At 51.4% G+C, this 16678-nt stretch overlaps 2 protein-coding genes across 5 annotated transcripts in view; one reads left to right on the forward strand and one right to left on the reverse strand.

The window, feature by feature from the left end:
* The window catches only part of pHCl-1 (pH-sensitive chloride channel 1), a 545535-nt gene that overhangs the window by 296280 nt on the left and 232577 nt on the right, over window positions 1-16678 (reverse strand). The gene's annotated exons all lie outside the window — the stretch shown is intronic.
* Window positions 1-16678, forward strand: part of LOC123755682 (mucin-6-like) — a 39133-nt gene that overhangs the window by 8816 nt on the left and 13639 nt on the right. The window contains exon 3 of the mRNA XM_069299947.1: window positions 5823-6254. Within this exon, the coding sequence (XP_069156048.1) occupies window positions 5823-6254 (432 nt within the window). The remainder of the gene's footprint in view (window positions 1-5822; window positions 6255-16678) is intronic.

The following is a 16678-nucleotide window of genomic DNA, read 5'->3' on the forward strand; positions in this document are numbered from 1 at the left end:
ACCCCCTCGCCCAGGTGACCTGACCTCCGCCCCCCCCTCGCCCAGGTGACCTGATATTCACTCTCTCGCCTAGGTGACCTGACCTCCGCCCCCCTCTCGCCCAGGTGACCTGACCACCGCCACCCTCGACCAGGTGACCTGACCACCGCCACCCTCGACCAGGTGACCTGACCACCGCCACCCTCGACCAGGTGACCTGACCACCGCCCCCCCCCCCCCCTCGCTCAGGTGACCTGACCTCCGTCCCCCCCCCCTGGCCCAGGTAACCAGTCCTCCACCCCCCCTCGCCCAGGTGACCAGTCCTCCACCCCCCCTCGCCCGGGTGACCTGACCTCCGACCCCCCTCGCCCAGGTGACCTGACCACCGCCTTCCCCCCCTCACCCAGGTGACCTGACCACCACCACCCTCACCCAGGTGACCTGACCACCCCCAAAGCTGTGATTTTTTTCACCCATGCAAGAACTCCTTAGATAGAAAAGAGTGCTTCAATATGGAATGTCCACCCTGGAAACACAAACCGAAACTGTCTCCATTTTCCGCTTGTTACAACTTGTAATAAAGTTGTTACATCTTGGCTTAACGTGTTTATGACGTATTAGAACGTTGTTACAACTTGCTATATTGGTTGTTATAACTGGTTAGGTGGTGTTAAAACTTGTTCGAACGTTGTACCAACGTCGTAGTTTCGGTGTGTGTTTGGTGGGCAGCTTTCCATATAAGAGGCACCAGACGAATAAGACAGACAAACCACTTCGAGGAAAGCAGCCACAACACTACTTACCAAGATTATTTTTTAGCAAGAGGAGGAGGAGAAGAATGGCTAAAAATGACTTTACCACCAACTCCGTCAAATGCTTGCCCGCCAAACACACACCGAAACTACGACGTTGCTACAACATTCGAACAAGTTTTAACACCTCCTAACCAGTTATAACAACCAATATAGAAAGTTGTTAAAACGTTCTGATACGTCATAAACACGTTAAGCCAAGAAGTAACAACTTTATTACAAGTTGCAACAAGCAGAAAATAGAGACAGTTACGGTTTGTGTTTCCAGGGTGAGAGGACGCAAACACAGCGGCCTCCTTACCAGAGCCTCAGATATTAACACCAAGTAAGGCATCCAGCACTTCCACTAACATAACATCATTTATATTTGCCAACATCCAGGGTATAAAAACACGCAAATGTAACAAAGTTCACTTCATAGATGGCCTCTTACATGAGGCAAATGCAGTGTTTGCAGCCTTATCGGAAACCCACACAAAGGACTACCATGATGGTGAAATATGGATCTCAGAGTACAATCTTTTCAGATCTGATAGGAAACACCGGCTTCAGGGTGGGGTCAGCCTCTACATCAAAGACACACTCATCTGTACTGAGCTGCTAAACACCACAAATGATATGGTGGAAGTGCTGATAATCAAAATAGTGATCCTAAATGTAGTTACTGTCCTTGTATATAAGTCACCGGAGGCAAACCCTCAGCAGTTTAAAGACCAACTGATGAAAATAGAACACTGCTTAAAAAAACTCACAAATCCAGCCCCAAACATCATCCTGCTTGGGGACTTCAACCTACGGCACCTGAAATGGAAGCACCTGGCTAATACAGTAATATCAGAAAGAATACCAGGAAGTAGCCTAAATGAACAGGCACATGCAAATGACCTGCTACGGTTGTGCGACAGGTTTGCCTTAAACCAGCAAGTAGTAGAACCAACTAGGAAGGAGAACACGCTGAACCTCATTTTCACTAATAATGATGAATTGATCAGGAACATACTGATTACAAATACCTGTTACTCAGATCACAACTTAATTGAAGTTCTGACTAGCATGGGGAATAGACCTTCAAAACCAGTCCCGATTCCCAGTGGAGGAGATTTCAGCAAATTCAACTTCAATAATAAACAGATAAACTGGGAGCAAATAAATCAAGACTTCACAGAAATAAACTGGGAAGAACAGCTAGAAAATGCAAACCTGAACCAGTGCCTGGAAAAAAAATAAGCTCTGTAGCACTAGAAATATGTTCAAACCGCATACACCTAAGAAAAAAGAGAAAGAGATGCAGATTGGAACGGGAACGTCGTTCCCTATATAGGCGAAGAAAACGAATCGCGGAACAACTTGAGAGTCGCACCCTATCTCAAGAACGGCGAAGAAGGTTAGGTAAAGAAATAGAAACAATTGAACGCAAGCTACAAGAATCATACAAAACCCAGGAGAGGCAAAGAGAGGAAAAGGCCATCAGTGAAATAGAGAGAAATCCGAAATATTTTTTCTCCTATGCAAAATTAAGATCAAAAACCACATCTAGTATCGGGCCCCTGAGAAAGGGAGATGGAACTTTCACAGATGACAACAAAGAAATGAGCGAGCTACTGAGGAAGCAGTACGACTCTGTTTTCAACGAGTCACTAAACACACTAAAGATTGATAACCCAAATGAATTTTTCATGGATGTGATACCAACATCAAATCATATATCAGACGTCACCCTATCCCCACTGGATTTTGAAGAAGCCATAAACAGTATGCCTATTGTGACGATAATCTCCTTCAAGAGATTGAGCCTGCTCTTCCCTCCAAAATACGTCACATTACATCTATATAAAACAAGTATGGAAGAAATATCCAACTACACCAGCAAGGTTTGCCAGAGCGCAAAACGTATGCAGCCAGGAACACCTGCTCCACCTCAAACCGCCAAACTACCTGTCTTGTCGCCTGCTCCTCGCTGATTGGCTGCGGGTCCAGTTGCACCTGCACTCCACCCCCACACTACTTGATGTCTGGGGCCACCACGACCTCAGTCCTCAGAATATCCCGTGCTTTCATCAGGTTAATACGTCTTCTTGGTAGACTAAGCTGTGGCTTACGTGTACTAAGAGAGGTGATAGCTTAAAGCCAATATTCCTGCACCTCTTATTTGATTGTATATTGCACTGCTTGTTATTGCTCACTTGTCTTAACGTAACTTTTCATTTTGTCATTTGATTATTCTTATTATTTTGATTGATTGATTTTATTATACGAATTTGTATGTCCATTTTATTCATGTTTTGTTTTTCTAACGTAATTAAAATTGCATTGTTAAATTTACTTGTGTTTTGTGTGTCTTCTCATTACCTTACCACAGACGAAGTTCCAGATTTTATACTTTTTTTGTTTCTATGTGACGAGGCCATACCCCTAGCTTTTGAACAGCCGAACACTAACGCGTTACCGTCACACTATGCACTCTGCACCAGGCCCGGATTCTTCGAACTCCATATTCATCAAGAACTGTAAAAAAGCCCTATCGCAGGCCCTTCACATTCTTTGAAGACAAAGCCTAGATACTGGCATTATCCCTGACATACTAAAAACAGCAGAGATAGCACCACTTCATAAAGGAGGAAATAAGGCAGAGGCAAAAAATTACAGACCGATAGCATTAACATCACACATCATAAAAATCTTTGAGAGAGTGCTAAGAAGTAGGAGCACAAAATACATGGAATCACAGCATCTCCATAACCCCGGACAACATGGTTTCAGAACAGGGCGCTCTTGCCTGTCGCAGTTGCTGGACCACTATGATATGGTATTAGATGCTATGGAAGACAAACAAAACGCTGGTGTAATTTACACAGATTTCGCAAAAGCCTTTGCCATATGTGACCATGGTGTTATTGCACATAAAATGCGTTCAAAAGTAATTACCGGAAAAATAATCAGATGGATCTACAATTTCCTGACCAACAGAACCCAATGTGTAATAGTCAATAAAATAAAATCCGATCCATAAACCGTTAAGAGCTCAGTCCCCCAGGGTACTGTGCTTGCTCCAGTACTTTCTCTCATCCTCATATCGGACATAGACAAGGACACAATCTATAGTACTGCATCATCCTTTGGAGATGACACTAGGATCTCTATGAGAGATGACGACATAGAGGACACGGCAAACCTCCAATCAGACGTAAATCAGGTCTTTCTATGGGCTACAGAAAATAATATGGTGTTTAACGAAGATAAGTTCCAGCTCATGCGCTACGGAAAAATGAAAATATAAAAACGGAAACCACGTAGAAAACTCAGTCAAATCATAACATTGAACGAAAAGGCAATGTAAAGGATCTGGGTGTACTCATGTCGGAAGACCTTACCTTTAAAGAACACAATAAAGTAGCCGTCACAACTGCAAGAAAAATGACAGGATGGATAACAAGAACCTTTCACTCACCCAGGTGACCTGACCACGTCACCTCCTCACCCAGGCCTCCCCCCCCCCCCGGAGTCAATGCTGTATCACACATAAATAGTATATTTAAATATTCATACAACCACAAGTGTATTGGAGATTGTGTGAGGTTGGTCTTAGTGACAGGTCGGCTTAGGTAGGGGTGGGGTGGGGTGGGGTGAGGGGTGGGGGGTTGTGGAAGGTGTGCGGAGGATGATTGTATTCCAATGAGATGAGTGTGATTGATGGGTGAGTGTGCTCGTCATGATGTACTCACCTTGATGTGCTTACTTACCTTCCAAGTATTAGTAACTCTCTCACTTTAGTTCTCTCTCATGTGTCTTATTCCTCGTCTGTGTCTCATCTCTCCTCTGTGTTTCCCTTTCTCGCAGTGTTCCCATTGATCACCGCTACTTTGTCAACTTGACAGCTGAACATAAGTGCGGTGTGTGGCTGGTCTTTATAAGTTGGTCCTCTTCAGTGTGGACCACTGAAGTCGGTCTCGGATGCGATTACCTCAGGGACCAACCACGGGGTCGAGTTGCTTGATGTTGTTATACACAGTTGGTCCTTGTACCAGGGGTGTAGCTCAAGTGAATAAATCCACAAGGGCCGTGATGAGGGTTCGAACTTAGTCCAGGATGATCCCAGACACGCCTTAGTCGATTGCATTGAAGTAAGGGCGAAGAGATTGAACAGCTTTTTGACAGAGCCCGGGTGCATGGGGGGAATTGTGTACCACCCGGGTTTGTGTCTCGGAGAGGCTGCGGGATCCGTGTGAGGGCAGTTGCACTCCCGGTTGCAATTCTTTTAACCATGTCGTGGCGCAATCTACTATGGCGCGTCTGGGATCATCCTGAACGTGAGTCCGAACCCTCATCACGGCCCTTGTGGATTTGTTCATTTGATGTATCACGCTAATGTGATTTCTGAGTGTAGTGTGTAGCTCCTGGACCTGGCCGCCTAAGACCTACTGTCAAGACCAAACCATCAGAAAATGGAGAAACGACAACGTTACGGTCCGTCCTGTACCGTTATCCAGTCGCGTTATGGACCACCATCATCACACAATCTGATAGTGGTCCAGGACGGACCGAAACGTTGTCGCCTCTTCATCCTCAGGTGTGTGGCTCGGTCACCATATCTTCAGCCTCATTATTGTGACTCATGTCTACCTAAGACTACACTTTCTCAACCACTTGAGAACGTAGAACCAGCTTCAGCCATTGTTTACGAACGTGTCAGCTTACAGAGTCAACGACCCCATCCAACAGTGTCTGGTCTGCTCCTCACAGGTCGGGTTATGATTATTTTCTTGCCAGGAAGTTTAGTCTCTAGATTTATTGGTGAAGGGCCACAAGCAGTTTACAAAAATCAAACGTTTGGGAAGATGAATCTTAAAGAGTGGAAGGCGAAGGCTTTAGTCTGATATTGCATATGATTACGGATATGTATGTTAAAGGTGGTTAGTGACTCTTACAGCTTAATTGTCCGCAAGTAACTGTCTTTGAATCTTCCAGTACCAAACCCTGATTCTTCCAATACCGAACCCTGAATCTTCCAGTACCGAACCCTGAATCTTCCAGTGCCGAACCCTGCATCTTCCAGTACCAACCCTGAATCTTCCAGTACCGGCCCTGAATGTTCCAGTACCGGCAATGACTCTTCCAGTACCAACCCTGAATCTTCCAGTACCGGCAATGACTCTTCCAGTACCGGCCCTGAATCTTCCAGTACCGGCAATGGCTCTTACAGTACCAACTCTGAATCTTCCAGTATCAACCCTGAATCTTCCAGTACCAACCCTGAATCATCCAGTACCGGCCCTGAATCTTCCAGTACCGGCAATGACTCTTCCAGTACCGGCCCTGAATCATCCAGTACCGGCAATGACTCTTCCAGTACCGGCCCTGAATCTTCCAGTACCGGCAATGACTCTTCCAGTACCAACCCTGAATCTTCCAGTGCCAACCCTGAATGTTCCAATTCACATTCCATCACAGTTCGTGACCAAGAAAGTACCAACCAAGAATCTTCCAGCACTGAATGCCCGCGGCACCATCACCCCCCCCCCCCCACCTCCCTGGGGTACCAGACGCTCCCCCCCCTCCCTGGGGTACCAGACCTCCCCCCCCTCCCTGGGGTACCAGACGCTCCCCCCTCCCTGGGGTACCAGACGCTCCCCCCCCCCTCCCTGGGGTACCAGACGCTCCCCCCCCCCTCCTGCAGTACAGACGCCCCCCCATGACCGTGGCACAGAGCCCCCCCCCCCCCTGAGGGTGTTGCATGGTACTTGTCACGCAACAAGCAGCAATATTCCTGCAAGCAGCGGTGACCAACGCCCAGGAAGGGAAAGCGGGCCCTGGAGGAGGCGCGGGGGGCCGGCGCCGCGCCCCGTCGCCACACTGACGGCTAATGATTCACAGGAATCGATGCGAGCCGGAGTGCCCGCCGGGGTACCCCAAGGTCCCTTTCTTCGCCTTCGAGGTGAGTAGCTGACTGCTTCGGCTGTTGTGGCATACACCGTGTATAGACTGTTGGTGTAGCATAACCTCTGGCTTGCCCCCCATCCTCCTCATACTAGTATGAATCACACTCTTCCCCCTCACACAAGAACCTTCTTATCTCCCTCTCCCTCACTCAGGGAGATCAGGGAGTGAGGGAGGGAGATGAGTGAGGGTGATGGAGATGTGTCTGGGGGGGAGGAGCACCCCCAGACACGGGGGGGCTCGGGGACCCACTACACAATACGTTGCAGGAGGTCGAACTACAGCTCCCGGGCCCCAGCCCCCGTGGATAAGACTTGACGCTGTGGCGCAGTGGACGGGTAGTGTTCTCATGGTCGCTCGAAGGTGTTCTCATAGTGGCTCGCAGGTGTTCTCATAGTGGCTCGCAGGTGTTCTCATGGTCGCTCGCAGGTGTTCTCATAGTGGCTCGCAGGTGTTCTCATGGTCGCTCACAGGTGTTCTCATGGTCGCTCACAGGTGTTCTCATGGTCGCTGACAGGTGTTCTCATGGTCGCTGACAGGTGTTCTCATGGTCGCTGACAGGTGTTCTCATGGTCGCTGACAGGTGTTCTCATGGTCGCTGACAGGTGTTCTCATGGTCGCTGACAGGTGTTCTCATGGTCGCTGACAGGTGTTCTCATGGTCGCTGACAGGTGTTCTCATGGTCGCTGACAGGTGTTCTCATGGTCACAGGTGTTCTCATGGTCGCTCACAGGTGTTCTCATGTTCGCCCGCAGGTGTTCTCATGGTCGCTCACAGGTGTTCTCATGGTCGCTCACAGGTGTTCTCATGGTCGCTGACAGGTGTTCTCATGGTCGCTGACAGGTGTTCTCATGGTCGCTGACAGGTGTTCTCATGGTCGCTGACAGGTGTTCTCATGGTCGCTGACAGGTGTTCTCATGGTCACAGGTGTTCTCATGGTCGCTCACAGGTGTTCTCATGTTCGCCCGCAGGTGTTCTCATGGTCGCTCACAGGTGTTCTCATGGTCGCTCACAGGTGTTCTCATGGTCGCTGACAGGTGTTCTCATGGTCGCTGACAGGTGTTCTCATGGTCGCTGACAGGTGTTCTCATGGTCGCTGACAGGTGTTCTCATGGTCGCTGACAGGTGTTCTCATGGTCGCTCACAGGTGTTCTCATGGTCGCTCACAGGTGTTCTCATGGTCGCTCACAGGTGTTCTCATGGTCGCTCACAGGAGGCTGAGGTGGTCGTCGCAGATCGAACTGGTGATGTTCATGTTTCTAGGTCGTCATCTTGTTCTGCGTCTGCGTCTGCGTCTTGGTGCGCGACAATATGTCGGTGCAGTTGTTTAAGGTTGTGTGAGACTGGTATCCTGGAGGAAGTGGTCAGGTCCGGATTCACGAAGCAGTTACGCAAGCACTTACAAACGTGTACATCTTTCCTCAATCTTTGACGGCTTCGGTTACATTTATTAAACAGTTTAAAAGCATGAAAACCTCCCATTCAACTGTTGTTATTGTTATAAACAGTCTCCTGGTGCTTCGGAGCTCATTAACTGTTTAATAATTGAAAACAAAGCCGCCAAAGATTGAGAAAAGATGTACAGGTTCGTAAGTGCTTGCGTAACTACTTCGTGAATCTGGCCCCAGGTCCATGGTTGGTCTTGTGTTGAGGAGGAGGAGCGGGGGGAAGGGGGGGACCAACTGAGACGAGGTGCGTCTGAGGAGGAGTCGCTGGAGTCCGAGGTAGAAGCGGTGATCCTTGAAGAATGAGTAGTGGTAGATCCTGACGCTGGAGTAGAGGGTAGAGTGAGCGTACCTTCGGGCCCTGGGGCGACGGTGGTAGATGGTCCTGGTGGAGACACGGTGGCCGCCTGTGCAGCTGCACGGACGATGGGCGGGACTGCCACCGATGTCGTCGGCTGTGGAGGCGCGGGCTCCGGGGTGCGATGTAGGGTCAGCAGCAGCTGCAGGAACGGGTGCAGCAGCGGCAGACAGTAGACGTGTCAGGCGGCACCGTTCACAGTGAGGTCAGGCGCCAGGCGTCCGGGAGAGCACTCGTCGCTGGAGCACAGGTGGTGAAGACCTCCTCCGGGACGGTGGAGGTCCGGAGGCGGGTGGCAGCGTAGATGATACTGAGAATCCTCACTTATTACCTGTAGTTTGGTGCTCTCTACGGTGGTCGGCGAGCTTGTCGGCCGCCGTAGATATGGCATACACCGCGCTGTGGAGTGTGTTCGGTGTCGGCATATGCCTCGGCGAAGGCTGGGTTGGTGATTGGCTGGCAGGCTGGGAGCTGGGCCCCCATTGGCTGGGTAGTTGTGCTGTTGCTACTCCTCCCCGCGGAAACTCCGGGAAGCTGAGGGATTGAACGTCCCTCAGAACATCATGAAGAATGATGGTGGGAGCTGGGGTGCTGGAGCTGGGGCTCGGGGCGCCAGCGGTGACGTCCCTAGCACTATTTGGCTTCGTCGAATGCAGCCCGGATCTTAATAAGTTTTTGTCTGCGAGGGCAGCGGTGGGAGAATGGTAGGATGATCACCGTTACAGAGCAGGCAGCATTTGCTTTCCGACTTGCAGATGGCGAAGTGATGGTCCAGGGCGCAAATGCTGCACTTCTGGACGGGCTGTTGGCACTTGTTGATAGGGTGGGAGTACTCGTAGCAATTAAAGCACCTTTGTATCTTGTAGAATCATTCCATCTTCACCCGGTATGGAGGACTCTGGAGGCCACAGCAGTGGAGACCGTGTGTGGCAGCTGCCATGGAGGTGAAGGTTATCATGAGGGTGTAGCGCTTCCTGCTGGCGCCGCTGTTGAAGATCTCCACTTCGAATACCCCCAAGTTCTGGTTGTTCTTTATCGATGTTAAGTATAATTTAAGTTATTTTCCGGTCCGTGATCCAAGGGCTGGTCTCGACGCTGATGAAGACTGTTCTTGTTACAAGGTGTTGACGTGAGAAGTTGGGATGGAGGTGGTGATTTCGGCGGAGCTCGCAATCGCATTTCTATAGTTTTTCGAGGTCCTCCTCCTCCTCCTCCCTCGAGACGTAGCGCACAATACTCACCCTTCCTGCAAAGTGTCGATGGATGTGACGCCGGCGACGTCTCTGAGGACCTTCAGGAGCTCGCTCTTGTTGAATCCGTGACCGTCGAGGATGGTAGTCTTGACTGTGAGTCGTGTGTGGTGCACTGTATCCACCCCCTCAACGGGTCGCAGGGGCGATGGCTGTCTTGTGCAGGGGCTGGCCCGAGCTTGCTAATGCTTTACCCAGCAGTGCTCATTACTTAAGGTGGCCCTCCATCTTCTCCCTGGGTATGTACAGGATGAGTGGGGCTGACCTCCTGGTGTAACGTGCCTCGTCCACTATCACACTGTGAGTCTGTGATCGAGCTCGGGACAGATGACAACAAATGATCCACATCAACAAACACGCCAATTACCAACAACCTTCTTGAGAACGATTCAAGCAAGAAACCTCTCCTTAGGACAAAGCTACACAGGAGAAAGGTACACAGAGGTGCATCACTACTTGAAACTAAGGAAAAGTTGCTGAAAATTGTAAAACAAATCGTCTTCAAGAGGTCACGAAAAGACGAAATTTCCTAACCTGATGAGTGAAGGGTGATGAGAGGCAGTAGCTGGCAGTGAGGAACTGTGGCACTAATGTGGTAGACAGCCGGTCGGCCGAGCGGACAGCACACTGGACTTGTGATCCTGTGGTCCCGGGTTCGATCCCGGGCGACGGCAAGAAACAATGGGCAGAGTTTCTTTCACCCTATGCCCCTGTTACCTAGCAGTAAAATAGGTACCTGGGTGTTAGTCAGCTGTCACGGGCTGCTTCCTGGGCGTGGAGGCCTGGTCGAGGACCGGGCCGCGGGGACACTAAAGCCCCGAAATCATCTCAAGATAAGATGGCACAGTGCCCCTCCCTCACACTGCGGCCTCTCCCTCACACTACGACCACTTCCTCACACTACGGCCCCTCCCTCACACAAAGCGCCATCCCTCACACCACGGCCTCTCCCTCATTTCCTCTATAATCCCATCCAGCTGATGATCTCATTCATCTTGATTTTGAAACAAATACCCTTTACCACTGCCAGCACCTCCCAGGCAACACCTCCCAGGCAACACCTCCCAGGCAACACCTCCCAGGCAACACCTCCCAGGCAACACCCAGGCAACACCTCCCAGGCACCCCCTCCCAGACAACACCTCCCAGGCAACACCTCCCAGACAACACCTCCCAGGCAACAGTGACCCTGGGCCACGGAGTACAGTGACAGGTGGCCGTGTTTATGGACGAGGGAGCCACGTAACTCAACCTCCGCAGACCAATAACAGGAAGTGCTCACACCTCCACTCGCGCTCACACACACGCGCAGGCGCTCACACGCGCGCGGGCGCTCACACGTGTTTGCTGGTGCTGCACAAATTTTGAGAAGAATCAAGACGGATGAAGATAGACAGAGACTACAGGACGACCTGGACAAACTGCAGGAATGGTCTAGAAAATGGCTGCTAAAGTTCAACTCTGGAAAATCAATTAGTCAAATAGAGAGAAAGATTTAGGGGTCGTTATCACACGGAACCTGTAGAACTTGGTGAGTACACACACACCAGGAAGGTGGTGAGTCAGTCACCAGGAAGGTGGTGAGGGGGAAGTCATTCACCAGGAAGGTGGTGAGGGGGGTGGTCAGTCACCAGGAAGGTGGTGAGGGGGGAGGTCAGTCACCAGGAAGGTGGTGAGGGGGAAGTCAGTCACCAGGAAGGTGGTGAGGGGGGTGGTCAGTCACCAGGAAGGTGGTGAGGGGGGGTCAGTCACCTGGAAGGTGGTGAGGGGGGTCAGTCACCAGGAAGGTGGTGAGGGGGGGTCAGTCACCAGGAAGTTGGTGAGGGGGGGTCAGTCACCAGGAAGGTGGTGAGGGGGGGTCAGTCACCAGGAAGGTGGTGAGGGGGGGTCAGTCACCAGGAAGGTGGTGAGGGGGGAGGTCAGTCACCAGGAAGGTGGTGAGGGGGGGTCAGTCACCAGGAAGGTGGTGAGGGGGGAGGTCAGTCACCAGGAAGGTGGTGAGGGGGGGTCAGTCACCAGGAAGGTGGTGAGGGGGGTCAGTCACCAGGAAGGTGGTGAGGGGTGGTCAGTCACCAGGAAGGTGGTGAGGGGGGGTCAGTCACCAGGAAGGTGGTGAGGGGGGGTCAGTCACCAGGAAGGTGGTGAGGGGGGTCAGTCACCAGGAAGGTGGTGAGGGGGGAGGTCAGTCACCAGGAAGGTGGTGAGGGGGGTCAGTCACCAGGAAGGTGGTGAGGGGGGAGGTCAGTCACCAGGAAGGTGGTGAGGGGGGGTCAGTCACCAGGAAGGTGGTGAGGGGGGGTCAGTCACCAGGAAGGTGGTGAGGGGGGGTCAGTCACCAGGAAGGTGGTGAGGGGGGGTCAGTCACCAGGAAGGTGGTGAGGGGGGTCAGTCACCAGGAAGGTGGTGAGGGGGGGTCAGTCACCAGGAAGGTGGTGAGGGGGGTCAGTCACCAGGAAGGTGGTGAGGGGGGGTCAGTCACCAGGAAGGTGGTGAGGGGGGAGGTCAGTCACCAGGAAGGTGGTGAGGGGGGGGTCAGTCACCAGGAAGGTGGTGAGGGGGGTCAGTCACCAGGAAGGTGGTGAGGGGGGTCAGTCACCAGGAAGATGGTGAGGGGGGTCAGTCACCAGGAAGGTGGTGAGGGGGGGTCAGTCACCAGGAAGGTGGTGAGGGGGGGTCAGTCACCAGGAAGGTGGTGAGGGGGGGTCAGTCACCAGGAAGGTGGTGAGGGGGGTCAGTCACCAGGAAGGTGGTGAGGGGGGAGGTCAGTCACCAGGAAGGTGGTGAGGGGGGTCAGTCACCAGGAAGGTGGTGAGGGGGGAGGTCAGTCACCAGGAAGGTGGTGAGGGGGGGTCAGTCACCAGGAAGGTGGTGAGGGGGGGTCAGTCACCAGGAAGGTGGTGAGGGGGGGTCAGTCACCAGGAAGGTGGTGAGGGGGGTCAGTCACCAGGAAGGTGGTGAGGGGGGGTCAGTCACCAGGAAGGTGGTGAGGGGGGTCAGTCACCAGGAAGGTGGTGAGGGGGGGTCAGTCACCAGGAAGGTGGTGAGGGGGGAGGTCAGTCACCAGGAAGGTGGTGAGGGGGGGGTCAGTCACCAGGAAGGTGGTGAGGGGGGTCAGTCACCAGGAAGGTGGTGAGGGGGGTCAGTCACCAGGAAGATGGTGAGGGGGGTCAGTCACCAGGAAGGTGGTGAGGGGGGGTCAGTCACCAGGAAGGTGGTGAGGGGGGGTCAGTCACCAGGAAGGTGGTGAGGGGGGGTCAGTCACCAGGAAAGTGGTGAAGGGGGTCAGTCACCAGGAAGGTGGTGAGGGGGAAGTCAGTCACCAGGAAGGTGGTGAGGGGGGAGGTCAGTCACCAGGAAGGTGGTGAGGGGGGGTCAGTCACCAGGAAGGTGGTGAGAGGGGAGGTCAGCCACCAGGAAGGTGGTGAGGGGGGGTGGTCAGTCACCAGGAAGGTGGTGAGGGGGGAGGTCAGTCACTAGGAAGGTGGTGAGGGGGGTCAGTGTGAGGGATCTAGATCCCTCAGCTAGTTTTCCTAGTTTCTAGAGCAGGCTAGACACTCTAGAAATTGAAGCTTTCAAAAAAATAACATATGCTTGTTGGGTGTTGAATGAAAGCTTATGTCAAGAACTATCACTTGAGAGTAGTTAGAAGTCTGTGATTGCTCTGTAGAGAGAATTACAGAGATTTTCCTGTTTCTGGGAAATAGGATGTGAGTTGAGAGTGAGTGTGAGAGGATACTTGACTAAAACCGTTAGAGGTGGGGGGGGGGAGAGTGGGGTGAGCGCTGCCTCTCCCCCCCCAACATGGGAGACATCACGCCACTCCTTAGGCCTCCTCCTCCTTGTGACGTCACAAGACGCCGAGGGTGACGGAGAGAGGTGATTGGTTTGGGGCACGTGTGGTCCAAGCCTAGTTTTGGCGCGAAGAATTCTGATTGGGGGCGGCACGAGGGCCTGTGCCGGCTCCAAGCTGATTGGTCTAGGGATTGTAGGGAGTAGGTATGGGTATCTGTTGTACCCTGAGCCCGCGAAATCTGGTAGTTTGAATTGGGCGGCCAGGGAAGGAAGAGGTGTTTGGGTGGGGCGGCACGCTTGCCGCCTCCACCCCCTGTTAATCGCTTCTGTCGTCCAAATTACTCGATTGGTGGCACTCCTGCCATCAGGGGTTGTCTCAAGGCCTAATTAAGTGAATTGGGGCCAGGGATTTACGGTAGAAACAGTAAAAAGCTAAGGGACAGTTGACTGTGTGAACGCATGAGGCAGGCTGGCAGAAGCCTCGTGGAGTATCAGATTGATCCCTCATCCCTCGGGTCTGAGCATCCTGTCTAGTGGCAATGGACAATTGATGTTGGCCAGTGTACGCGTATGTGTGATTGCAGGCCCATGTTGGACTCTGCATTCCGCCAGGCTGCGTCAGTATGGGGACGCCGCCTGGGGACGCCACCAACCATTGTCACCCCAGTGTAGAACAAAGGCATGGTTCTAGAGTGATGGGGTGGAGATTCCCCAGCCGCATGGGTACTCCTGTGGGCGGCAGCCTGCCAGCCCGCGGCCACCCGTGGCCACCCGCGCCTGCCCGCGCGCCGGCCACCCCAGGCCACCCACCCGCCTGCCCGCGAGGCGGCCACCCAGGCCACCCGCGAGCCGGCCACCCCAGGCCACCCAACCCCCCCTCTCTCAGCTCGGGAGGGGCGCTGTGGCCACCTGCCTTGGCCACATGCCTTGGCCACTTTCCCGGGACAGCCTAGGGCCACATCTTGTCGACGCATGAGGAGCAAGTCAGCTAAGTGTGTCAGCTAAAAGCTAAGTGTGGTAGTCAGTTTTGGGAATGAGAAAAAAATAAGGCAGTAGAAATGAGTAGAAATGAGTACTATTACAGTGTGATGAGTACCGGTGGATGTTCCCGGTAAGAGTTATCTCAGAGCCTCGCCAGGCTAGGAAAAAAACAGCTGGGGGGCAGCTGTCAGTGGAATCCAGATGTCGGGTAGGGGCGGTACCTGGAGATAGAGATTATACACGGGACCACGCTGTATGGTAGTATGTTGGTAGACTGACTAGAGGATGTGACCAGTCAGTGTAGAGATTTACCATGTAAGTGATCCAGCCTGTCGATTCTATATAATCGTTCAGGCTGGATTAATGCCATAGAGTACAGTAAAATTATAATCATTAGAGGTAGTCAGGAGTGTCAGTGAGGACCCCTGAAGTCTGTGTAATTAGTACATATTACTTGGTGATATAATTTTCAGAGAGTAGGTGAAGGCCATTTCTATGTGTTCATTTGCATGTCTATGTACTGTGATTGTGTGGTAGTCAGTAGAGGTGATTGCTGACCGAGTGCCTAATGATGTCATTAGCATGTGGGGTATGCTGACGGCATCATTATGTTGCAGGTTTGTGCAGTGTTGTTATCAGTATACAATATTATTGCCCCAGGAACTGTGTTGAGAGTAAGGGACCTCTAGGATTATTCAGGGGAATTTTCAGTACTTAATGAGAGCAGGCAATTGATGGGTTAATTGCCTGGCTGAAGTATGTGTGTGTTCACAGTATTCCTTTGCAATCGGGTGCAAGTAAAAGAAGAGGAGGGGCAGTAATATTAGTATACTTGTGTGTGTTGCACAACCGTGTGTTTTATTGTGTGGGCACAGTAATTAGCGAGTTGCAGTAGCTGCAACTATATGTGGGCAGTGCTGATATGATGTTGCATGCCATTATAGTGTGACCTATGTAACGCTGGGGTTACTTTGTTCTTTAAGTTATGTTGAGGACTTAAGGATTCAGTGAGTTAATTAAGGGGTAATTAACTGGATAAGGGGTGCACACTTAGTATTGGGGAGTGAGTGAGGGCTGTTATAAGAGGGAACAGTGTTGAGCGAGAATGAGATACGTCTCGGGAGCAATTAATTGTCCATGTGACAGTTAATTGACCACTCTAGCTAATTATGTAATTAGCCTTCTCATCATGAATTCACGTAGTGGGAGAGGTTCTGTCAGAGTCTGTCAGTATTTGTGTTAACGTAATATGCTCGAGACTAATTACCTTTCAGGGGTATAGCATTAGTGGCTCATGTTAATTAGTGGAGTAATTAGCATTGGAGAGCTCCGGTGACTCGGTAAAGCGAGGTCATGGAGCTAGCATAAATCGTTGTATTAATCATATCCTGTCTGAGGACAGTGGATTATTGGCACATCTTGTTAATTAGGGTAATTAACTCCTTTCCCGTGAATTCACAGTGTTTGATGAGACCTGCTTAGGCAGTGCGGAGTGAGACGTATTTATGGATGGTTAATTATCGGTCCTGGTGACAGTTAATTAATGGCTCAGTAATTAGTGGGTTAATTAGGGTAATTAACACTCACTAGTAATTTTTTGACACAGACTGTGGAGAAGCTACCAAGTTAGGGTAGGCTTAGTTAACGTAACTCAATGGGGATGTAATTAGTGGTCCGTTTGACCTTAATTGAGAATTACTCACTGAATACTTGCAAGGAGTCAAGTGTGTTGTAATATGTTGAGTTATTGTTAACAAGAGAGAGACAAGTGTTAAAGATTAACGTAGAGTATCATCATGTTGTTGTCTAGTGGGAGACAATTGTTTGTGATTACCGTGGTACTTTGTTGCTGACTGCTGCGATCAGTCAATTAACGTAATTAATCACTTCAGGCAATTTCTTTTGGTTGTCGTCTGGTGACGAGAGTAGAGTCATACTAGGGATCTGTGGAGCTGTGTCCCAGAATTCCCGCCTTGCCTGTCGGTGTATCGGGTTACAACAGGGCAACTTCTTAATGGGAGTTGCAAAGAGTGTTCACACGGGGTTGTGATAGGGGGGAGTCACTGTTAGACTTCCACCTAGTTACGTGGGTCTCTCCTGGGGGGCGGGAGGACTCCTAAGCTTGTG

The sequence above is a fragment of the Procambarus clarkii genome, chromosome 43, assembly GCF_040958095.1.
Source record: "Procambarus clarkii isolate CNS0578487 chromosome 43, FALCON_Pclarkii_2.0, whole genome shotgun sequence".
NCBI classification, from domain to species: domain Eukaryota; kingdom Metazoa; phylum Arthropoda; class Malacostraca; order Decapoda; family Cambaridae; genus Procambarus; species Procambarus clarkii.